The 24,670-nt window shown below is 46.9% G+C and overlaps 1 protein-coding gene and 2 long non-coding RNA genes across 6 annotated transcripts in view; all 3 read right to left on the bottom strand.

Annotated features, from left to right (window-relative positions):
• Window positions 1–505: 505 nt before the first annotated feature.
• On the bottom strand, window positions 506–1,041 carry LOC119896589. Its single transcript, XR_005443250.1, has 3 exons — window positions 897–1,041; window positions 719–802; window positions 506–609 (listed from the first exon to the last, which is right to left on the bottom strand). It is a non-coding gene; the product is annotated as an uncharacterized LOC119896589 (long non-coding RNA).
• Window positions 1,042–3,326: 2,285 nt separating this feature from the next.
• LOC119896587 (Fc receptor-like A) overlaps window positions 3,327–24,670 on the bottom strand; it is a 36,878-nt gene continuing 15,534 nt past the window's right edge. For 2 of the 4 annotated variants that reach the window (XM_038710074.1, XM_038710076.1), the window contains 5 exons: window positions 9,198–9,261; window positions 8,932–8,967; window positions 8,335–8,358; window positions 8,216–8,254; window positions 3,327–4,173 (listed from right to left, as the gene is read on the bottom strand). In XM_038710074.1, the coding sequence (XP_038566002.1) occupies window positions 3,956–4,173; window positions 8,216–8,254; window positions 8,335–8,358; window positions 8,932–8,967; window positions 9,198–9,261 (381 nt within the window). In that variant the 3' untranslated portion in view covers window positions 3,327–3,955. Of the gene's footprint in view, window positions 4,174–8,215; window positions 8,255–8,334; window positions 8,359–8,931; window positions 8,968–9,197; window positions 9,315–9,421; window positions 9,665–17,326; window positions 17,905–24,670 lie in introns of those variants that run through there. The other 2 variants (XM_038710073.1, XM_038710075.1) reach the window with 2 other exon arrangements.
• Window positions 9,745–13,101, bottom strand: LOC119896590. The gene is made up of 3 exons (XR_005443251.1): window positions 13,071–13,101; window positions 10,096–10,211; window positions 9,745–10,003 (listed from the first exon to the last, which is right to left on the bottom strand). It is a non-coding gene; the product is annotated as an uncharacterized LOC119896590 (long non-coding RNA).

Raw genomic sequence — 24,670 nt, 5'->3', positions numbered from 1 at the left:
GGTCGAGGATGTAGAGGGGTTTAAGGCAGGGATTGCATTATTTTCAAGCTCGGAGAGAGCATTTTGTATTTGAATCAACAGGTCTGGAGACACAGATGAGTTTAAGACAGGAATATGCTCGGGTTCGGGTAAAGAGGGGATGTTGTTTTGGTGAAAGGGTTCATTCATTTGGTTGATTTCATCTAATAAAGCAGTTGGTATTTCATTTTCTAAGCGTTCCAGATCAACGAGAGCTTGATTTATAGCGTGTAACGGATCTAAGAACTGACTGGAGGAGGTCTCGTTTTCAATTACACTATTTTCAGTTATACCATTTTGAAAGTTTGACTCATTCTGATAATGTTGATGTCCGGATGAATGATTTCCTCCGCTGTCAGTCCACGCGCTTCTACCGGTGATCCGTTACGTGACCTCCCATCTGCGGCCTGACTGGAGCGTCTACATCATCGACGGGTGATTCCGGCTCATCGTGTTCCGGGGACCCCGGTGTTATGTACGCTTGCGGTACCGAAGCCGAGGGCTGATCCGATTCCGGAACCGGACCGTTCTCCTCGTAAATGGTAGGGGAGAGACCCTGCATAAAGTACCGTTCACAATCGCTCGCACCATCTGCGGGTGTAATGAAAGAAAAGAGTACTGTTACCACATCTGCGTAAAAGTTTGTAAATAAATAAATAAAACCTACACACTGATTAAAAGTTAAGGTAACCTTACTTACCGACTTCTCCTGTGAGATCTACAACCTGCTCTGATGGAATGCCATTCTCCCTTGTAGAACCTATTTCCTCGCCTGAGTACAAATCTGTAAAAACAATATACAAAATACACATCAGGATAGTACACTTTAAAATTTAGAACATTTCTATTTCACTCTAGTACATAGAAGGCCCTCTTACCTTCAAGTTGATATTCGGTTGAATGAAGCCCATTGTCGATCAAGTCAAAAACTGTTAATTGAAAACACGCAGGAATGAAAATACAAAGTGTCGATTTTTGCTATTTCTTAAGTTACGGAGGAAAGGCTGAATGCGTACCGTGTTCTCTTTGATGGGTCATCGCTCTGGTTTCAGGTCACTAGTGTGAAGACCTCAGGATTTCTGGTAGGGTACTTATAGAAGTAAGAAAAAAAAAAAAAAAGAAACAAACAAACACACGAGTGCTGCTCTGCATGTGGGGTTGGGGCCCTTACTTCTGGTACAACCAGATTATTATTTAAACTCTTGGCTCCGGCTGATAAAAATAGCTTCCTGTTTCGAAAACGAACTCACGAACTCTGTCTGCTAAAACCAGACCGTTTTTTTAACATCCGGAGTCTGGGTTATAGATAACCAAAGTTAATAACTGGTCTACAAGATTACCTGAGGATGGCAGCTAAACACACAACACGCATCATTGAGAAAACAGAGGGAGGTGTTCCAGGACTCCCCAACACGACTCGTTGAGAAAACAGAGGGAGGTGTTCCACGACTCCCCAACACGACTCGTTGAGAAAACAGAGGGAGGTGCGGGGGGGTGGAGCACATTCCTCAATTCACCCCACAGCCTATGCTACACCAGAATGAGAGAGGACAGAGAAGAGGAGACACAGACTCTAGAAGGATTAAAGTTTTAAGACTCACAAGTTTAAGACTAGGCTACAGCTTTGGAGTGATAATGATGGCAAGTTTGTAAGACAAAGCAATAGCAAAGTAATTTGGAACACTCTCTTATTTTGCTGCATGCTGTTGAAGGTAATTTGTAATGCTGTTTAATTTTTACTCACCGTTATACCATTTTACTGCTTTACTGTCATTATTTCAATTTATTCTTCACTTGTTTACTGATGGTAAGTTTGTCACACAAAGCTTTAGCAAAGATTTTGAAGGTAATTAAAAAATGCTGTTTAATTTTAACTCACTGTTATACTATTTTACTGTAATTATTTCATCTTATTCTTTAGTTCTTAAATGATGGTAAGTTTGTCACACAAAGCTTTAGCAAAGATTTTACAAAGTTTAATTTTGGAACTCACTCTTATTTTGCTGCATGCTGTTGAAGGTAATTTTTACTCACCGTTATACCATTTTACTGCTTTGCTGTCATTATTTCAATTTATTCTTCACTTGTTTAATAATAATAAAGACTGACTTGATTCCAAAGAAACCTCCTACTGATCCTTTGCTGGCCCCGGAGATTCCTCCTTTTACTTATAACTCACTGCTATACTTTTTTAATGATAAATTTATTGTCACAAACACCTCCTAGTTAATTCATTCAAGTTGTATTACTTAATAAAGTCTTTAAATCAATGAAAAACACACAATGGAAGGATGTACGCAACCCTCTTATCAGTTACATACAGACATATTTCCGGTTGGGGCGGGACAGGATGCACCCCCTCTTATCAGTTACATACAGCCATATTTCCGGTTGGGGCGGGACAGGATGAACCCCCTCTTATCAGTTACATACAGACATATTTCCGGTTGGGGCGGGACAGGATGCACCCCCTCTTATCAGTTACATACAGCCATATTTCCGGTTGGGGCGGGACAGGATGAACCCCCTCTTATCAGTTACATACAGACATATTTCCGGTTGGGGCGGGACAGGATGCACCCCCTCTTATCAGTTACATACAGCCATATTTCCGGTTGGGGCGGGACAAGATGCACCCCCTCTTATCAGTTACATACAGACATCCGGTGGGGGTGGTGGGACCGGAAATAGCTGTCAAAAATGAGTTTGATGGAATGTATTTGATACTTCTCTCTGAGGAGTCTCTGTACAGGGTCTCAGGATTTAATCCCTCTGAGTCTCACCAGGTGAATCAGCATCTGGATGTTGAAGGCCGCCCCGTTCACCCAGGCCTTCAGAGCCTGAGACGACATGTGCCGTCCCTCACCGTGGAGTTCTTCAGCTGTAGCTCGATCCGTTTGATGTCGCTCGTCAGCTCGTTGTCATTGTTGACGTTCATCATGCATCTCTTCAGACACTCGTAGATCTGATCCCAGACCTCGGAGCCGTAGCGCCCATCTGTTCTGGTCTGAGATGCTGCTGCTCTAGTGCGACATTTAGTGGCAGTGAATGTTGCATATTTGTCAAATAAGAGAATATGATTATCTGACAGAGAAGCAGAGGACAGAAGAGGGCTTCCCCCTCGCACTAGGCTTCTCCTCTGCCTCAGGTTCCTGTCCTAACACCTCTACAGCTGCTCCCTCTCTTGAGGAACAGAGATTAGCATTCCTGACATTTTAGAGACTTGTTAGAAAACAAGGGGCCTTACTGAAATGTTGTGAAGGAAGCCTTGGATGAGGGGATGAAAGGATCAGGTCCAGAGAATCATCAACCTTTCAATAGATCAAAATGATCTACCTGGTTTTATTTAGCAAAGCTTAAAAACATACAAAGCCTACGTCCAGAAACACTTTGAGATAGAAGAGAATAAAAAGAAAGAAACCAAACAGAATTCCTGAGTCTGAAAAGGCTGCAGAAATGTAAAAGCTGACAAAAGGTCTGAGCAAAAAGGAAAAGAGCTCTGAAAGACCTAGAAGGTCCAAAAGGTCTTCAAAGATCTGACTTCCCTCAGAACTCCTCCTCCTTTTCTACAATGGAGCTGAGGGGGTTTTAGCAAATCTACCAAAAAGCAGGGCTTCTACAACAAACAGACGGGGACAAATGAAAGGAAGAAGCTGAATCAAAGAGAGGAGGAACATCAGATGCAGATGCTTCGTGCAGCAGGGTCACTGAACGCTTTGGTGAGGATGAAAATGATGTGAATAAAATGCTGCGGCCTTTACAGTCACCAGATCTCAACCCGGTTTCACACCTGTGGAAGATTCTGGAGCAACGTGTAAGACAATGCTCTCCAGCAGCATCTCCATAAGAGCAGATGATAGAAACTCTCATCTTCAGATCCATCATGTTATTGATCAGAGTCCATGTTAAAGACAGCTGCTGTCACTCTGTTCACAGCTCAGAAGGCGTGCTCAGTGGTGACATCAGCGGTGATGTCTTCATAATCGCCATCCAATTCGTCACTTCCTCCAACCCGCTGGGTCATCTCCATGGAGACGGCTGGTTTGTTTCCTGTCTTCCTGCTGCAGCAGATGGACAGCATCAGACCAGTAGAGACGCAGTATGGACAGAAGACCACTAGATGGCAGCAGAGTCTGAGCACAGACAGAGAGGAGTCTGACGGAGGAGAACAAGAATCACAGTCAGGTTTGTTGCCAAGTAGGTTTTCAACATCCAAGGAATTTGTCTTTTTGGTGCAGAACAATAAACACAGTGAGAGAAAATAAAAAACAAGGACTGTAAAAGTCAAGAATCATAATTATAGAATAGAAAGTTAAAGATTTACATAGCTGTGTTTACAATGATATATTGAGGAGGACAACTCATGTTTCTAACAAGAAGGGGGGTCTGGACAGTTTGGTGGAATCACTTCATCAAGACTGATTTATACCTTCATTTTCTGTTCATTTCACACAGAAGGATCAACAAACAAATGTAGAACCAAATGTCATTCATTGTGGTCTCATGATCCTAATCTGACTTTCAGTAAGATACTTAATATTTATTGTTTGTCTCAGTTGATCTTATCTTGATATCATTATGGTTCATGTTTGTATTTCTATAGTCAACACAAGCTGTTGATGAAATCCTCCTATTTCTTTCTTTCTCCTCCTGGACTCTCCACCTGTGTTCACTGATTTATTCTGCTGCTGTTCAACTTGTGGGTGGTGATGGGACAGTGGGTAAGATGCATGCCTTTGGTGTGAGAGACTTGGGTTCAATTCCTCACTGTGACACAATGTGTCCCTGAGCAAGACACTTAGTGAAAATCCTATAGTGACGGTGTCTGTCCCCCCCACCATTGAAATGATTTAAATCAAAGGTAAACAGAAGAGGAGCTGTGCATAAAAACCTCATGTGGACTCTTAAACATCAGATCTCTCTCTTCTAAAGGTGAACTAGTAAATGAACTAATATCAGATTATGATATTGATTTATTTTGTCTTACTGAAACCTGGCTGGGCGATGGAGAATATGTTAGCCTAAATGAATCCACCCCTCCCAGTCATATTAATACTCACATTCCTCGAGGCACAGGCCGAGGAGGTGGAGTTGCAGCTATCATCCACTCTAGCCTACTAATCAGCTCTAAACCTAAACTAAACTATAACTCATTTGAAAGTCTTGTTCTTAGTCTTTCGCACCCAAGTTGGAAATCACTGCAACCAATTCTCTTGGTTATAGTGTACCGAGCACCTGGCCCGTATTCTGAATTCTTATCTGAATTTGCAGAGTTTTTGTCAACTTTAGTCCTTAAAACGGACAAAGTTATTATTGTAGGGGAATGACACTCGACTCTGTAGCCCGTCTAAAAAAGAAAATACTAAAACAAAGACGGTTAGCTCCATGGTATAATACTGAAACTCGCAAATTAAAGCAAATATCGCGGAAACTTGAGAGGAAATGTTTTGACTGTTTTGCTTCTCTCAATCTTTACCAACTAACTTCAGTAATTTCTTCATCTAAACCATCAACCTGCCTCTTAGACCCCATCCCGACTAGGTTGCTTAAAGATGTTTTACCCTTAGTCAGAACTTCTATGCTAGATATGATCAATCTATCTTTATCAACAGGCTATGTACCACAGTACTTTAAAGTAGCTGTAATTAAACCTCTTCTGAAAAAGCCCAAACTTGATCCAGATGTTTTAGCCAACTATAGACCTATATCTAACCTTCCATTTCTCTCTAAGGTTCTGGAGAAAGCAGTTGCTAAACAGCTGTGTGACTTTCTACAGAGCAATAGTTTATTTGAGGATTTTCAGTCAGGATTTAGAGCTCATCATAGCACAGAGACAGCACTGGTGAAAATTACTAACGACCTCCTTATTGCATCAGACAAAGGACTTGTCTCTGTACTGGTTTTATTAGATCTTAGTGCTACATTTGATACCATTGACCCTCAGATCCTATTGCAGAGACTGGAACATTTCATTGGCATTAAAGGAACCGCTCTAAGCTGGTTGAAGTCTTATTCATCAGATCAATTTCAGTTTGTACATGTTAACGATGAGTCCTCCATGCGCGCCAAAGTTAGTCATGGAGTTCCTCAAGGATCTGTCCTCGGACCAATCCTCTTCACTTTATATATGCTTCCTTTAGGCAATATTATCAGGAAATATTCCATAAGCTTTCATTGTTATGCAGATGATACTCAGTTATATCTATCGATCAAACCAGATGAAATATCAAATGTGCCTTCAGGATGTTATAATCTGGATGACCTGTAATTTTCTAATGTTAAACTCAGATAAAACTGAAGTTATTGTTCTGGGGCCTAAGCACCTCCGTGATGCATTATCTAAAGATATAGTTTCCCTGGATGGCATCGCCATGGCCTCCAGCACCACTGTGAGGAATCTTGAAGTGATCTTTGATCAGGACATGTCGTTTAAGTCTCACATTAAGCAAATTTCAAGGGCCGCCTTTTTTCACCTTCCTAATATTGTGAAAATCAGGAATATGATGCAGAAAAACTAGTCCATGCATTTGTTACTTCTAGGCTGGATTACTGCAATTCCTTATTATCAGGCTGCTCAAAAAAGTCCGTTAAGACTCTTCAGCTGATCCAGAATGCTGCAGCACGTGTTCTGACAGGAACCAGGAAAAGAGATCATATTTCTCCTGTCTTAGCTTCTTTGCATTGGCTTCCAGTAAAATACAGAATAGAATTTAAAATCATTCTTCTTACCTACAAAGCTCTTAATGGTCAGACACCATCTTATCTTAAAGAGCTCATAGTACCTTACTACCCCACCAGAGCACTGCGCTCCCAGAATGCAGAGTTACTTGTGGTTCCTAGAGTCTCCAAAAGAGACTGGGATCCAGAGCGTTCAGCTATCAAGCTCCTCTCCTGTGGAACCAGGTTCCAGTTTGGGTTCAGGAGGCAGACAACATCTCCACATTTAAGAGTAGGCTTAAGACTTTCCTCTTTGATAAAGCTTATAGTTAGGGCTGGCTCAGGTGAGTCCTGAACCATCCCTTAGTTATGCTGCTATAGGCCTAGACTGCCGGGGGATTTCCCATGATGCACTGAGCTCCTCTCTCCTCTACTTTCTCTCTCTCTGTATGCAACCTCATCCCATTATTGCATGTTACTAACACAACTTCTCCCCTTTCCAGTAGTCTTGTGCTTTCTTGTCCCTCTCCTCTCTCCTCCTGTCACTTCCTGCAGGTTTTCTGGCTCTGGAGCTGTGGAGTCTGGATCTGTGGTTGCGGGTCACCTGCTGCCCCCGTGTTCCTGCTCGACACCCTCTGCTGCAACGACTATTGTTACTAGTCTTATTGTTATTATTGTTATTATAATAATTAACATTACAATTGTTATCATTAACACTACTATAAATATCTGTACCATTTTTCATTTAGTCTATAGCAACATCACCTTTACTGTCTGTACCTCTGTGTGTATATTGTGTAGGCTGCCTCCCTCCCCTCCCTCTCTCCTTCCATCCCCATCCATTTTTCTCTCTCTCTCTCTCTCTCTCTCTCTCTCTCTCTCTCTTCTTCACCCCAACCGGTGGAGGCAGATGGCCGCCCACCCTGAGCCATGGTTCTGCTCGAGGTTTCTGCCTCTTAAAAGGAAGTTTTTCCTTGCCTCTGTCGCCTAGTGCTGCTCTTGGTGGGAACTGTTGGGTTTCTGTAAATAACATCACAGAGTACGGTCTAGACCTGCTCTTTTTGGAAAACGTGCTCTGAGATAACTGTTGTTGCGATTTCACACTTTAGGGAGGGCCACGCGTGGTACAGTGGTTAGCACTGTCTTCTCATAGCGAAGAAGGTCGTGAGTTCAATCCCCAGTTGCCCTGGCCTTTCTGTGTGGAGTTTGCATGTTCTTCCCGTGTCCACATGAGTTCTCTTCAGGTGCTCCAGCTTCTTCCCACCATCCAAAGACAAGCAGGCTAGGTTAATTGGAGTCTCTAAAATTGTCCTTAGGCGTGAGTGGTTGTTTGTCTATGTGTGGCTCTGCAATGGACTGGTGACCTGTCCAGACTGTACCCCCCTGCGACCTTGTACGCAGGATAAGCAGTTGACCTTGGATGAATTGAATAGTTGCTCCAGAGGCGTGTGACCTCTGACATATGTAGCATCTAAGTCGCTTTGATAAATGTAAACTTCTTCTGTATTTTTTTATAAATAATAAACTTTCATCAGCTCACCTGCAGAAACAAGCAGTCCACTCAGCAACACAGCCGCACCTGCAACAGGTAGACAGAGGTCACTAAAGGTCAGAGGTCAACAGACAGACAGACAGACAGACAGACTTCCATCAACTCACCTGCAGCAGTCAGCAAAGGCAGACCTACAACAGGAGAACAAGGTTTACTAAAGGTCAGAGGTCAGCAGGTTAACTTTGTATTCAAATATATAAACAGTTAGTGGAAAATATCTAACTGAGCTTTCAGCAGCATCTCATGGTGTTCATCAGTAAATGGAGTTGGCTCAGGGGTCATCATGTGACCTACAGGTACATCACATCTCCCCCCATATACAAGCAGCTGTTACCATGGGACTGAGGGTCTGTACCTCACATGACCACACCTGAAGCATCTCCAGAACTACCAAGCAAACGCCATGAGCTGATGAAGACCATGAGATGTGGCTGAAAGCTCTGGAAAAGCTCTAAGTGGGCACTGAGTTAAGATTATATTGTCCGCCTCTAAATCAACAAACTCTCTGTAGAGAAAAGAAACTTGTAAGAGAATCAAAGTCAGGAAGGTTTAAAGTAAGGAGAACATTTCCATCCTGAAACTGAACACCAGTGGAAATTAAAAGTCCAGTTGATGAAGCAGAGTTTCAGTTCAGACATCAAGCAGCAGCTGCTTCACTCATGCTTCACCATCACTGCTCAGGTGTAGAACAGGTGTGTGTGTACCTGCAGTGTGTTTCCTTTGAGCAGATCTGACAGCATCTGGATCAGCAGGAAACAAACACAGATCAGTCAGGTTATTGGAAATGGAGATCAGAGAGCATTTCTCACGGAGCTGTGTGACAGACGGGTCCCAGGTGTCCTGAGGACGTCACTGATTGGACAGGAGTCCAACCAGTCCCAGGTTGTAGTTCAGTACAGACCTGCTGACTGGATCAGACACAGTCTGGTTCCAGTCTGTTCACATCAGGTGAGTCTGACAGCTTTCATACCTGTTTGATTCCTGCGGAGCAACAGAACTCCGACCAGGACCAGAACCAGAAGAACCAGAAGAACCAGAGAACCCACAGTTATTCTTAATCGGAAGAAGAGAGAAAAGAGAGGAGATGCTGGAAGGAAAATCAGTAGAACCTGGATCAATGCAGTGATCAGTTTATAATCAGGTCAGCAGGTTAGTTCATATCATGTAAACAGGAAGTGATGTCAGTGTCCTGACCTCTGACACTCAGCCATCTCCGAGGAGATTCAGCAGACTGATCAAAATAACACCAGTAGAGACCTTCATCAGACCGTTGGATGTTCCTGATGGTAAACTGTCCTTCAGGTCCAGATCCAATGTTAGAACCATCCCTGATGAAAAAGGCTTTATTTGTGACCTTGTCTTTGGTTCTACAACGCAGAGTGACATCACTTCCTTCCATCACAGGAAGTGCATAAATCTCCAGAATAACCTGAGAATCTGAAGAAGAAGAAAACAGAGTTAGACCTCTCAGAACAGAATCCTATACAGACATGAACACAGGATGGATCAACTTGCTTTTTGTATGAGTCACAGTGATGTTGATCTGGTCACTCGTCTGTCCAGAACTGGTTTCACACCAGTAAACTCCAGTGTCTGATTGGGAGAGATTTGAGACGATACAGGAGGAACCATCAAACCTCCCAAAGTTCTCATTGTGTCCCCCTGCTCTCCTCTTCACCGTCCATCCATCAACTGTTTGTCCATCTTCAACACAACTCAGAGAGACCGACTCTTCTGTGAAGAACTGAGGACGGTTTGGACGGACATCCAGAGAGACTGTAGGGCAGACAGAGAGGGGTACAGATACAGATGATCACATAGACATGTGATTAGACAGACAGTGCTGGTTTTCTCTTCCATCAGCTCACCTGCAGAATCAGTCAGTCCAGACAGCAGCAGCACAGACACACCTGCAACAGGAAGACAGGGGTCACTGAAGGTCAGGGGTCACTGAAGGTCAGGGGTCACTGAAGGTCAGAAGTCACTGAAGGTCAGAGGTCACTGAAGGTTAGAGGTCACTGAAGGTCAGGGGTCACTGAAGGTCAGGGGTCACTGAAGGTCAGAGGTCACTGAGGGTTAAAGGTCACTAAAGTGGCCAATGAAATGAGCTACAGAAACTTTTAAGTTATTCCATCAAATGTCTGGAAACTAAGTTTTAATTTTTCAAATTTGGAATTTCACATCTCCCTGAAGCCAAAATCAGAAGATGAAGTTTGATTCTATGAGTGATGTCAATGTCTTTCTGAGTCTTTGTCAGGTTTGGTGTCACCAATAGTAACCATGGAAATGTCAATGACAGTTGAATCACATGAAACCCAGATAAGATCAGAATTGTATCCGTGTTGCTTTAGCTGAGCTTTCCTATACGGTACCAGAACATCCTAGACCAAAGACAAAAAGAGGGGCAGAGCCGTCCACTGAAGGACTTTTGGTTGGCCTCAAGGAAGATCAGGCAAACCATTTGTCAACTGAGGAAGAGAGTTTATTGCTTGGCTCAGGGTGTGCTCAGCCGGGGAGAACTGCTATCCGGCCCTCGTATTACCAAAGTGAGAGCTGTGTCCGTTTTCTTGGCAGCACACGCTGGGGCTCTTTGCAGTCGAGTGTCAACCGACTCTCAATTCGAGGCCACGGTTGTCTGCTTGAAAATGATGGATTGCTCCCTCTGGGTTGGGAGTGAATTGCTGCCCTTAGTGAAGGAGTTTAAGTATCTTGGGATCTTGTTCACGAGTGATAGCTAAATGGAGAAGGAAGCAGATTGATGTAGCGTCAGCAGTAAGGCAGACCATTGTGGGGAAGAGCGAGCTGAGTCGGAAGACAAAGCTTTCGATTCACTAGTCGTTTTGCGTTCCAAGCCTCACCTATGGTCAAAAGCTCTATGTTGCGACTGAAAGAATGAGATCGCGGATACAAGTGGCCAAAACGAGTTTCCTCCATAAGGTGGTTGGGATCAGCCTTAGAAATATGAGGTGGAGCCGAAAGGAGCCAGATGAGTTGGTCTGGGTATCTGATCAGGATCCTCCTGGGGCCGTCCATTGGAGGTTATCTGGGCACGTTGAACTGATACTCTGGGCTTCCCTAGCTGTATGCACTCGCTGCTGAGACCATATACTACTACAAACCTTTAGACTCGACTCGACTCAACCTGGCTCTTGTACGCACTGCCCTCGACACTTCCTGTACCTGCTAACTTTGGCCTTTTCAGCACAAGCAGAGGAGCTGCTCAGTATGGGTATGAAGTATGTTTACTCTTTTGTTTGTTGAGTGTGTCAGAGGTGTTTCCCAATCAGCAGCGACAATTTATAACACTGAATTAAAAGGCAGTGCGTTTGAGTACACAACAGGGTGTTCAAGGCACCACCTTTTCCATTTGAAAATGTTTTGTTACATTTTCCAGGGGCTTCACGCGGCCCAGTTGATTGAAGACTTCTGCTGCTGTAGCTAACGGTAGCTATCAGTAACTGCTGTAGCATCTGTAGATCCTGTATCTGACAGCAGCCACTGTTAGAGTCGATTTGCATGCCCAACGAACCCAAGGCCTGCCCCGAACCCAGACGAGGGCCCAGCCCCCCCGGATAGCTACCCCCAAGGGAGCGGGCCAAGACCCACGTTGCGACAGCACCAACCACGCACACTGGAAGAACCGCATGCCCCCCTCGTGAGAGAGCCAGCAGGGGACAGTGGCGGGAACACCACCCACGCCAAAGAGGGCCCCCGCAAGGAGAGGCGACAACAGATCCCATGTCAGACCTGGGGGCCTAAAGCCCCTAACAAACAGGCCACCACACACCACAAAGGCAGCTCAGCACCATCCCGACCTGAAGTCTAGTTTAGAATCTTAGAATCTTTAGGATTAGCTCTGGCTGGGCTGAGGGGCCCTGGATCTCCTGCTGTTCTCCCTTGTGCTGGGGCGTGGCTGTAAATACAGTTTTAAATATGGTCCCTGGGCTCTGACGGAAGGGACCTCAAGGAGTAGGACAGTCCTTTAAGATGGCAACTGGCATCTTGGGAATATCCTGGCAAATATTTGACATTAAAGCAAGACAGTCAGTAATCTAAAATAACAGACCATTTCTGCTTATTTTACTCAAAAAAGAAGTATGTGTGTCGAATTTAATAACCATGGAAATGTCACAGTCAGAGAGCAAGTGACACATGAAACCCAGATAAGATCAGAATGTCTCAGCTGAGCTTTCCTGTGTGAAAGGACAGTTCCGTTCAGTGGTGCTGAAAATGTCTCTGACCACAGCTACAAACTGTCTAAGGCAGCTGCCCTCGACCACAAGGCTTTACAGAGGGTGGTGAAAACTGCTCAGCAAATCACCAGGACGGAGCCGCCATCCATGGAGGACCTCTACACCCAGCGGTTCAAGAAGAAGGCCAACCAGAGACCCCAACCACCCCGACCCAAACTGGTCAGGCTCAGGGACGGCTTCGTCCCTCAGACAAGAATAATGAACCACTAAGCTCATTACTGTCACTTTGCTCACACCTTATCCAACCATATCATTATACCATCTGTACTACTGGTTTCTACATGTTTTGGTGTTTATATATATACACACATATATATATATATATAAATACAATACATACAATAAAGGACTTGAACTTGAACATTTAGGGCCTGATGATACAAGGCTGATTTTAGCAAAAAGCCTTTTCTATCACTTCTATTAAATAGTAAAACATTCCAATGGTTTCATCATCTTTTCCTCTGTATGAGTGCAGACTCTGAAGTGTGTTGGAGCTGTGATGGATGGATGGATGGATGGATGGATGGATGGATGGATGAATGGATGGATGGATGGATGGATGGATGGATGGATGGATGTGTTGGACTCACCGAGCAGCAGAGACACAGATGAAGCCTTCATGTTGTCTGGATGTCGACTGTCAGTCAGTCTGAACAGCAGAGTGACGCCTTCAGCTTCACTTCCTTTTTAACACAGTCAGCGCTGCATGTCACCCTGCTGCTCATGATTGGTGCTTGACAGTGAGGGCGGGGCTTCCTGCTTTAATGAGATGCAGTGTTGTGTAGGAAGCTGAAAATCCTCCTCAACAGGAAGTTGTCAGGTGCAGACACCTATAATATCAGACAAGGAAGAAAGACAAGAGAGTTAGTGCCTTTTTACTCGCGAGGAGAACGGACAGAGATGCACTCAGAGATGCACTCTCTTTTTATTATATTCAGTTCGCTAGTTACATGCATGTTGCTGCTCTAAGGGGAAAGGGGGTGCAGCAGCAACATGAAACGTGATCAACGTGACATACATTATTGTACAGTACTGTTCCTGGAACTATGTACGTTAAGCTCAGTCGCTCCTCAGGGCCAGGACTCGGTTGCTGTTATTTTGTTGTTGTTGTTGTTGTTGTCTGCTCCGTGTGTCATTTCCTTCAGTCACACCATCCGCTGTAGACTTCCTGTCAGTACATTTCTGCAGACAGACTTACACACTTGCATTAGTACACGTCTTGATATATATATATATATCCATATTGTTTCAGATTGCATTGCCGAGAGTAAATATGAGATAACTTATATACATACTGGTTCCAACATTTCCCTCCTGTTTATCACATATTTGCTCACATTCTCATTTCACTTAAGCTCAGTCACTTCGTTTCAAGATTTTTGACTGCAAGATAATTTTTATGAGCCCAAATATGTTTACACTCAGAGTTATGTTGTATTTTATACAAAGGAGACGCTCATAATCTCCAGGATCAGGGAATAGATCAGGCACTTGCTCTATTGGATTATTACCCTCATCAGTGATCCATATCACCTAAGAGTGGATACAACTGAGACATTCTGTGTTCAACAGGTTGAGTTGATGCAACAATGTCCGCAAACAGGGGATAAAACAACATCCGCATAAGGTCAGAACCACAACAAGAACTGTTAGCGATGTTAGGGCTGAGGTCACCATGACGTGTCTTTCTGATCATTTGTCATATACCACGTATAGGTGGTGTACTCACTGCCTTTTATGCCCTTACTAGTGAGACTAGAAAAGGGGATCACAACTGACACGCTGGTATTGGTTGGAATGCACACTTGTAGTCCATGTGTGTAATGATTGTTCTTTTGGCAAAACCCTGTCTCTGATACAGGTAGAGGCCAAACCCCCAGGTAAGTCAGCAGCATTACCACCCACGCCTTATGGGCCATTCCTCCCGCTTTGCTCACCTACTAAGGTTGGCAGCCCGTGGTTTTCTTCACTGACTTTCGGGCCTATCCAGGTTCTAAACGCCTGAATCCACCCTATTATCAGACTTTGGCTTGCCTTCCTTGTTGGAGCTTGTAACAGCAGAAATTACCTTTTTACAGTGAGTGAGGTGAATCCAGGTAGACCTCTCAGCTATTTTAATTGCTGTGGGGGTGGTCAACAGTACCTGAAAAGGTCCTTCCCACTTTGGCGAGTGCCAGTGCTTCTTCTTTATAGTTCTTATACTTCTTCTTCTTACTAATACCCAATCACCTGGCTCTACTAATTCAAGTGCCTGGTGGGAGACAGAAGATACACCATTAACATTCTTTTGTTGTTGTTTTTCTCTATACAATCAGCCAGACATGACTCCTCATCTGTCGCCCATTGATTTTTAAACTGTGGTAGTCTATATGGTCGCCCGAAGAGAGTCTCGTTGTGCTCGTGATATTTATATACATTTTCACAAGATCCAAGCATTTAGTCCATGGTCTTCTTGTTTCTTCCATGCACTTTTTCAATCTATTTTTTATAGTGCCATTCATGCGCTCTTCCAGCCCTGCACTTTGTGGATGGTACGCGCAATGGTGTTTTAACTTCATGTGGAACATTGTTCCTATTTTTTTGATTAATTGATTGACAAAGTGTGTTCCATTATCACTATAGATTCTTTCTGGGATACCATATCTTGGAATGATATCTTTGCATAATGCTTTCACAACTGTTAGTGCATCAGGATGTTGGGTGGGAAACAGTTCTATCCATTTGGAGAAGGCGTCTATTATCACTAGACAGTACTTTTTACCTTCGCTCTTGCTCAGCTCTATGAAGTCCATATGTATTATTTGGAACAGATATTGGGGTTCAGGAAACCGACCTCTCTTTGGGCGTAAATTACCTTGTGGGTTATATTTAGCGCAGGTCAGGCATGCTCTACAGAAATTTTTTGAAAAGGTATTGAAACCAAACGTAGTGTAGTATTGTTGTACTTGAGTTACCATCCCTCCTGTTGAGACATGAGTTACTCCATGGCTCAATATCGCCGCCCATTTGTATAAGTTCTTAGGAAGTACGGGTTTATTAGCTGTTCAGACATAGAGGTCACCTTTCAACTGTGCCATGACGTAACCAGACGTCTTTTCAGTCTGGGGACTTTGTTGTTGCATGTCTTTAAGAATCAAATGGTCTAATACGTCGTGTTCTATTACTGCAAGAACATTGTGCTTCGCTGTAGCTGCTGCTTTAGCCATTCTGTCTGCAAAAGCGTTTCCTACAGACACCTCATCCGTTCCAGATGTATGTGCTGCACATTTGCAGATGGCTGCTGTCTTTGGGAGCTGTACGGCATCAAGCAGTTCAGTCAGAATTTTGGCATGTGTTACCGGCTTCCCTGTAGAGGTTATCATGCCTCGATTTTTCCAGTACTGGGCAAACACATGCACAGTAGCATATGCATACTGGCTGTCTGTGTATATAGTGGCCGTCTTTCCTTTCATTAGTTTACATGCCTCAGTTAGTACTATTAGCTCTGCTGCTTGTGCAGAGCAACTGGGTATTAGCTGTTCCGCTTTTAGTACTGTGGTCTTTGTAATTCAATTCAATTTTATTTATATAGTGCCAAATCACAACAACAGTTATCTCACAGCGCTTTTCATAAAAGAACAGGTCTAGACCGTACTCTATGATGCTATTTACAGAAGCCCAACAGTTCCCACCAAGAGCAAGCACTAGGAGACAGAGGCAAGGAAAAACTTCCTTTAAGAGGCAGAAACCTCGAGCAGAACCATGACTCAGGGTGGGCGGCCATCTGCCTCGACCGGTTGGGGTGAAGGAGAGAGAGAGAGAGGGAGAGAGAGAGAGAGAGTGAGAGGGAGAGGAACAGGGGGGAGGCAGCCTACACAATATCCACACAGAGGTACAGACAATGTAAGGTGATGTTGCTATAGACTAAATGAAAAATGGCACAGATATTTATAGTAGTGTTAATGATAATGTCTGCGCTTGCAAGACAGCTAAAAAGTCAGCACTAGCTGACTGTCTCACTTTATGATAGTGTTATAATCATCATCATCATCCTCATGGCACACACACTACCTCTCTGTTTCCTCCCTGAAGGTCTAAGCAGACGAATACTACATGACCAGCTGCGGACTCCACGGACATGTAGTAGTTCTGTTTACTACTTTCTGCAGAATACGCAGGCACATTCTGTAACTTGTTGTAGAGTAGGAGATATCCTCCATCTCATCCTGCACTTTCCTTCTATCACCTCTCTGTGCTTGTTGAACAGCAGGTCCAGGTCTCTCAGGTAAGCAGAGAGGAGTCTCTGTACAGGGTCTCAGGATTTAATCCCTCTGAGTCTCACCAGGTGGATCAGCATCTGGATGTGGAAGGCCGCCCCGTTCACCCAGGCCTTCAGAGCCTGAGACGACATGTGCCGTCCCTCACCGTGGAGTTCTTCAGCTGTAGCTCGATCCGTTTGATGTCGCTCGTCAGCTCGTTGTCATTGTTGACGTTCATCATGCATCTCTTCAGACACTTGTAGATCTGATCCCAGACCTCGGAGCCGTAGCGCCCATCTGTTCTGGTCTGAGATGCTGCTGCTCTAGTGCGACATTTAGTGGCAGTGAATGTTGCATATTTGTCAAATAAGAGAATATGATTATCTGACAGAGAAGCAGAGGACAGAAGAGGGCTTCCCCCTCGCACTAGGCTTCTCCTCTGCCTCAGGTTCCTGTCCTAACACCTCTACAGCTGCTCCCTCTCTTGAGGAACAGAGATTAGCATTCCTGACATTTTAGACACTTGTTAGAAAACAAGGGGCCTTACTGAAATGTTGTGAAGGAAGTCTTGGATGAGGGGATGAAAGGATCAGGTCCAGAGAATCATCAACCTTTCAACAGATCAAAATGATCTACCTGGTTTTATTTAGCAAAGCTTAAAAACATACAAATGAAAGGAAGAAGCTGAATCAAAGAGAGGAGGAACATCAGATGCAGATGCTTCGTGCAGCAGGGTCACTGAACGCTTTGGTGAGGATGAAAATGATGTGAATAAAATGCTGCGGCCTTTACAGTCACCAGATCTCAACCCGGTTTCACACCTGTGGAAGATTCTGGAGCAACGTGTAAGACAATGCTCTCCAGCAGCATCTCCATAAGAGCAGATGATAGAAACTCTCATCTTCAGATCCATCATGTTATTGATCAGAGTCCATGTTAAAGACAGCTGCTGTCACTCTGTTCACAGCTCAGAAGGCGTGCTCAGTGGTGACATCAGCAGTGATGTCATCACACTCGCCATCCAATTTATCACTTCCTCCAACCCGCTGGGTCATCTCCATGGAGACGGCTGGTTTGTTTCCTGTCTTCCTGCTGCAGCAGATGGACAGCATCAGACCAGTAGAGACGCAGTATGGACAGAAGACCACTAGATGGCAGCAGAGTCTGAGCACAGACAGAGAGGAGTCTGACGGAGGAGAACAAGAATCACAGTCAGGTTTTTTGCCAAGTAGGTTCCCCTTCGAGGGAACTCGAACTGCGTCGGTTACGACACTATGGGAACGCCTCTAGGCGAAGCAGGTCTGAACGTGAATGAAATCACTCCAATCCTATTGGCTTGTTGCTAGAACGGTAAGGTGTGACGGAATAACCGGAGGAGTATAAAGCACACCTGTACACACTCATCATTAGCTTTTTTCTATTCAGCAGGCGCTCTGTATGTTGTCGAAGAAAGCTCCAGTCCTACAAGCAGCGAAATGTCTTACCAGAGGAAGAAGTCCACCAGCATGTCCGGCAATCAGAGGTACAGAAAGTGTGTTTTTTCTTGCCCTCGGTACATCACGGATGGAGATTCACATGAGATGTGTGTCTCATGTTTGGGGATGGAGCACGCCCGGGCAGCTCTCGAGGGGGCTGCCTGCGGCCATTGCGAAACCCTTTCCGTGCGGGTACTGAGGTCCCGCATGGCTCTCTTTTCTGAGGACGGCCGGATGTGTTCTCCCCGTGGTGCGGGCCCGGCGGCCGCTGAGGCGGCCCGGCGGCTTCACTCATGGGGCTCACAGCGCGATCTGTCGGAGGATTTCGGGACGGCTGAGGCTTTTTCCCGACCTTCGCCCGCTGGCTCCGACGCTTCCTTCCCTCGTTCGGGAGCCCGTTTCTCGGCTTCTCCCGCTCGCGGGTTGGATCCGGAGACGCTGCAGCAATCCGACTCCGAGGAGGTGGACGTGCTCGGCGTAATGGACGATGACTTCCGGGTGTCGGGGCAACGTCATCAGGCTGCGCCCGACTATGACGAGCTGCTGGAGGTGGTGACTAGAGCCGTGGCTAAGCTCGACATCGACTGGCCACAGGAGGAGCAGACACCACAGGCCAGTGGGAAGCTTGATGAAAGGTTTCTTAAGCACCACGCACCACCTCCACGCCGATCTCTGCCTTTTTTTCCTGATTTACATGATGAACTGAGTAAATCATGGGGCAGACCCTTCTCTCACTTAATTACAGCAATGTGATGGGGGTTAGGGACCGTGGTTATGGGAGGATGCCTCGGGTGGAGGATGCGCTTGCGAGCTATCTCTCCCCTCGACTTGCGTCCTCCCTGGAGAAGCCGGCGTTACCCTCCAAGCCATGTCGCACCACATCCATGCTCGTGGGGAAGGCATACATGGCAGCGGGCCAGGCAGGTGCGAGCTTGCACACCATGGCGGTGCTTCAAGCCTACCAAGCCGACCTGCTTCAGGAGATGGTTCAGAGGGGGGGTCCCTCTGAGGAAGATCTGGCGGAACTTCGCAGAACCACAGACCTGTCTCTCCGGGCCACCAAGGAAACGGCCCGCTCTATTGGTCGATCCATGTCGGTTCTGGTGGCCACGGAGCGTCACCTATGGCTCAACCTCGCGGGCATGTCAAAGAGGGATAAGAGCTGCCTCCTCGATGCACCGGTGAGCACGGCGGGCCTCTTCGGTGACGCGGTGGACTCGGTGGTGGATCGGTTCCAGCACGTTAAGACGCAAGGCGAAGCGTTCTGCCAGTACCTCCCTCGCCGGTCTGCACCCCAGGCAGCTGAGGCGGGCGTAGATCCCTTCCCTCTACGAGCTCCTACCGAGAGGAGAGGAAGCAGAGTGTCGCTTCTCGGGGGCCCCCCCGAGGGGCTGGGGCAGCGAGGCGACGCTCTCAACCTCAGCCTTCTGTGAGACGCGATCTGAGGACCGTCATCCAGTCCCGACGGAGCTCGGGGAAGAGGTCCTGAAGACCAGGGTAGGGGAGTTTTTTCTCCGTGGGTCCTGCGCACTGCCATAGATGGGTATCGACTACAGTTCAGAACCCGCCCTCCAAAATTCAACGGGGTGGTTTGGACTGTGGTCCGCCCGGAGCAAGGTCCGGTGTTGGGACAGGAAGTTCAGACTCTGCTGAGGAAAGGGGCCGTGGAATGTGTCTCCCCCCCAGACAGAGACGCCGGCTTCTACAGTCGGTACTTCATAGTCCCCAAGAAGGACGGAGGGCTGCGCCCTATTTTGGATCTACGGGTTCTAAACCGGTCTCTGAGGAGATTCAGGTTCAAGATGCTCACCATCCCCGCCATCGTGTCGCACATCCAATCCGAGGATTGGTTCGTCACGATAGATCTACAGGACGCCTATTTCCACGTCTTTCTCACAGGAAGTTCCTGAGGTTCGCCTTCGGGGGTGTGGCTTACCAGTATCGGGTTCTTCCATTCGGCCTGGCACTTTCCCCTCGCACATTCACCAAGTGTATGGATGCAGCACTGGCCCCGCTGAGGCTCCGGGGCATCCGGATTCTCAACTACATCGACGACTGGCTCATCCTGGCCCAGTCTCGAGAGTTGGCGGTTCGGCATCGAGATGTCGTTCTGGCTCATCTGCGGCGTTTAGGGCTGAGGCTCAACGCAAAGAAGAGCGTGCTGGCGCCCACCCAACGGACTACGTTCCTAGGGGTTATATGGGATTCGACAACGATGCGGGCACAATTGTCTCCGGCACGTGTCGACACCATATTGGCCGCCGTGAGAGGGGTGAAGTTAGGCCACGCCGTCACTATGAAACAATTTCAACGAGTGTTGGGTCTCCTGGCAGCTGCGTCCAGCGTAATACCATCTGGACTACTGCACATGAGACCCCTGCAGTGGTGGCTAAGGAACAAGGGTTTTTCCCCGAGGGGAAATCCTCTCCATCTGATTTGGGTTAAGCGCAAGTGTCTTCGTTCCCTATCAGTTTGGAAGGAAACTTGGTTCCTGTCCCAGGGGCCCGTGCTGGGAGGGTCTTGTCGCCGGCTGGTTATTTCGACAGACGCCTCCCTCACGGGCTGGGGCGCGGTCATGGACGGCCGCTTTGCAAGGGGATCCTGGCAGGTGCATCGATCCGAGTGGCATATCAACTGTCTCGAGATGTTGGCAGTGTTCCAGGCTCTAAGGAGTTTCCTGCCCGATCTCCAAGGCCACCACGTCCTGGTTCGTTCCGACAACACTGCGGTGGTGGCCTATCTGAATCACCAGGGCGGTCTGCGCTCGCGCCCTCTGGACAGACTGGCGCGTCAGATCCTCCTGTGGTCCCAGCAGAGGTTACTGTCGCTCAGGGCGATGTATCTCCTGGGGACGCAGAATCAGGGAGCAGACCTGCTGTCGAGGCAGGGGCTGAGGCCCGGGGAATGGAGACTTCACCCCGAAGTGGTGGAGCTCTTGTGCGAAGAGTTCGGCCCCATAGACGTGGATCTGTTTGCGTCTCAAGAGACTACGCACTGCCCGCTATGGTTTTCTCTCGTTCCTCCAGCCCCGTTGGGTCTGGACGCCATGGTACATTCGTGGCCGAGGCTACGTCTGTACGCTTTTCCCCCAGTTGCTCTGCTCCCGGGGGTTCTGGAGCGGGTCCGCCAGGACAATGTCGGCCTACTGCTCGTAGCCCCGTTCTGGCCAACCCGGGTGTGGTTCTCGGACATCATGTCGCTCCTGGACGGCCCGCCGTGGCAGGTCCCTCTGAGGAGAGACCTGCTGTCCCAGGAGCAGGGCCGGGTTCTTCACCCTTGCCCCGCCATATGGCGACTATGGGTCTGGCCCCTGAGGGGGCACAGTACCTAGAGGCGGGTCTGACAGCCGGAGCGGTCGAGACCCTCCTGAGCTCCAGGGCCCCATCCACACGGAGGATGTACGGCCTGAAGTGGAGTGTTTTCTCCACTTGGTGTAGGGAGCGGTCGGTGGACCCTGTTACCTGCCCGGTGGTTCAGGTACTTGAGTTCCTCCAGGACCGGTTCTCTGCTGGTCTTTCCCCTTCCACCCTCAAGGTGTACGTGGCAGCTATTTCGTCTTTCCACACCCCTCTGAGGGAGGGGTCCTTGGGGAAACTTCCCTTGGTTGTACGTTTCCTCCGTGGTGCCCGGAGGATGAGACCTGCGACTCGGTCCAAGGTTCCCCCTTGGGATCTGGCGGTGGTTCTTGGGGCGTTGGCTGAGGCCCCCTTCGAACCCCTAGAGTCAGCTGAGGCTAAGCACTTGACCCTCAAGATGGCCTTTCTCCTTGCTATCACCTCTCTGAGGAGGGTGGGGGATCTCCAAGCGCTTTCGGTTTCCCCGCAAAGCCTGGAGTTTGCCCCGGGGAATATTAGGGCTATCCTGCACCCTCGTCCAGGATACATCCCTAAAGTGCCTTCTTGTGCGGCAGGGTCCACGGTGCTGCAGGCATTTCATCCTCCACCTCATGTGACGGCGGAGGACGGGAGGCTTCATCTGCTCTGCCCGGTCAGAGCACTGAGTATTTACACTCTGAGGTCCTCCCGTTGGAGGAAGGCTGACCAGCTGCTAGTATGTTTTGGGTCCCCCAGGGCTGGGCTCCCTGCATCCAAACATACGATTAGCAACTGGATTGTTCAGACTATTTCCCTGGCCTATCAGGTGCGCGGTTTGCCTTCACCTGTGGCTGTGAGGGCTCATTCTACCAGAGGCATGGCGGCCTCTCGAGCCCTCCTTTCCGGGGCCTCTTTGCAGGATGTTTGTTTAGCGGCTGGCTGGGCCACTCCGCACACATTCATTCGGTTTTACAGTCTTGACCTTCCTTCGGCACCTGGCACTCGTGCGCTCTCCTCTTAGTCGTGCCACTTTATTGCACACAGGGGCAGGCGGGGTTTTCGGCACGGTTTAGTGGGTATCTCGTTCCCATAGTGTCGTAACCGACGCAGTTCGAGTTCCCTCGAAGGGGAACGTCTCGGGTTACGTATGTAACCCTGGTTCCCCGAGAAGGGGAACGAGACACTGTGTCGGCCCGCCGCACCTCTCTCCCCGCCTGAAGCGCCTGCTTCATAGTTTAAGCTAATGATGAGTGTGTACAGGTGTGCTTTATACTCCTCCGGTTATTCCGTCACACCTTACCGTTCTAGCAACAAGCCAATAGGATTGGAGTGATTTCATTCACGTTCAGACCTGCTTCGCCTAGAGGCGTTCCCATAGTGTCGTAACCGACGCAGTCTCTCGTTCCCCTTCTCGGGGAACCAGGGTTACATACGTAACCCGAGACGTTTTCAACATCCAAGGAATTTGTCTTTTTGGTGCAGAACAATAAACATAGTGAGAGAAAATAAAAAACAAGGACTGTAAAAGTCAAGAATCATAATTGATTGAATGTTCAAAATGTACCGATATTCACAGTTTTTTAAAAGGTTTTTCAACTACTATCTAGTCATTCATACTTTCAGCTATAAACTCCATTCAAATATGAAAATGTTCCACATCTTTCCTTATTTCGTGATATATTTTCTACTTTCAAACCCTCTTCAAACTCTTCTAGATATTCACCTTCTTTGAAACTTTGTTATAATGAAAGTCAATGAGAAAATCCTTCCAACTCACTCATCTTCAACCTCTTCCCACTGATTCAGACATTCACCAAGAAATGACATTCAGTCTTTAAAATGTTCACAATTCTTCACAAGACTTCCCTAAGTTAATTCAACTTTTCTACATCAGCCTTTATAATGAGTTTCTATGAGGCGGATTGTTTGCAGCTAGAGTGGGAGGACCAACTGACAGAGTGGCAATTCTCTTCAAAATCTTCTTCACGTTTTGTCTTCAAGTCGCTCCATTTCCCACAACTTTCACTCTACATACATCATTTTTACACCAAGTTGTAGCCAATCTGTTTTTTGGTGCTGACATGTACTGCGGACTCTTTGAAAGCAAACAGATTTGCACAGCGAGCACAGTCAGCTTGAAAGTGACAGCAGTCCAGCCAACTGCTGCATAAACTCCCAAATGAAATGAGACCTGAACTTTCAGGAGGAAGGCAAAGGTGCACATTTGTACATTTCTGTTATGGACACGTTTCTCACACTACAGACACAAATCACACACACCATCTTCAGGAGGATCTTTTCTCTCTTACAGTATGTTTACTTTGGCAATGAAAGTTACGGCCTGTTTGGTGGGAGATGGAACATGGAGGGTGTGCTTCAGCTAAATTCACTGTTTAATGAACTGTCCATGGAGGCAGACAGCTTTTACCATCACCATGGCAACCTCAGAATGTAGGAGGGGCACACAGCTGATTGAGATGATGTCATTAGTGCAGTCGGATCCTGTCGGATTTATCACGGCGCTGCCTGGAGAAATATAGTCTAATATTTGGAAAAATTAAAATAGCAATTTCAGAGAGGAGACAGAAAGGTTTGCATTATCCATTTGAAGGTTGGATTCAGTCTGAAACGAATAAAGACAGAAGCTAAAGCTGACAAATCACACAGTAAAAGTTGACCACCGAATCACCTGATGATTGAGACAAAGGACAACAACATTAAAGGGGCTATATGTAAGTTTTTGATTTTAATCAATCAAATTTTCATTGCCTTATTATCAATGGGCTTAAAACTCACTTAGAAATGAAGCACACGCCTGTTTTCTCCGGTGCTTGCATCAGACACTATTCTGCTTTTAATGAGAGGTCTCCGGGTCGGATTCAGACCTGTGCGCCTCCCCAGCCTCTCAGACTACTGCGACAACACGGCAGCTCACGACATGCAGTCCACCAACACCATAAAACAACCGGCTCACAGCAAAACACAGGGTCCACGTAAGGATCCAAAACTACAATAAAGGTTCATGTGCTGAAGCCCATCAGACCAAACAGGTTCAGATGATGTCGCGTAAGAACAAAGTGAGCATTAGTAAAGCCGGAGAAACACACAGAAAGTCACGTTAGCTCACCGGCTAACTCCGAGCAGTTGCTAATGTTATCCGATC

The sequence above is a fragment of the Micropterus salmoides genome, unplaced genomic scaffold (assembly GCF_014851395.1).
Source record: "Micropterus salmoides isolate LMB-PRFRI ecotype aquatic unplaced genomic scaffold, ASM1485139v1 Ms_hic_scaffold_10, whole genome shotgun sequence".
Lineage (NCBI taxonomy): Eukaryota > Metazoa > Chordata > Actinopteri > Centrarchiformes > Centrarchidae > Micropterus > Micropterus salmoides.
This window is presented reverse-complemented; position numbering and strand designations above follow the sequence as displayed.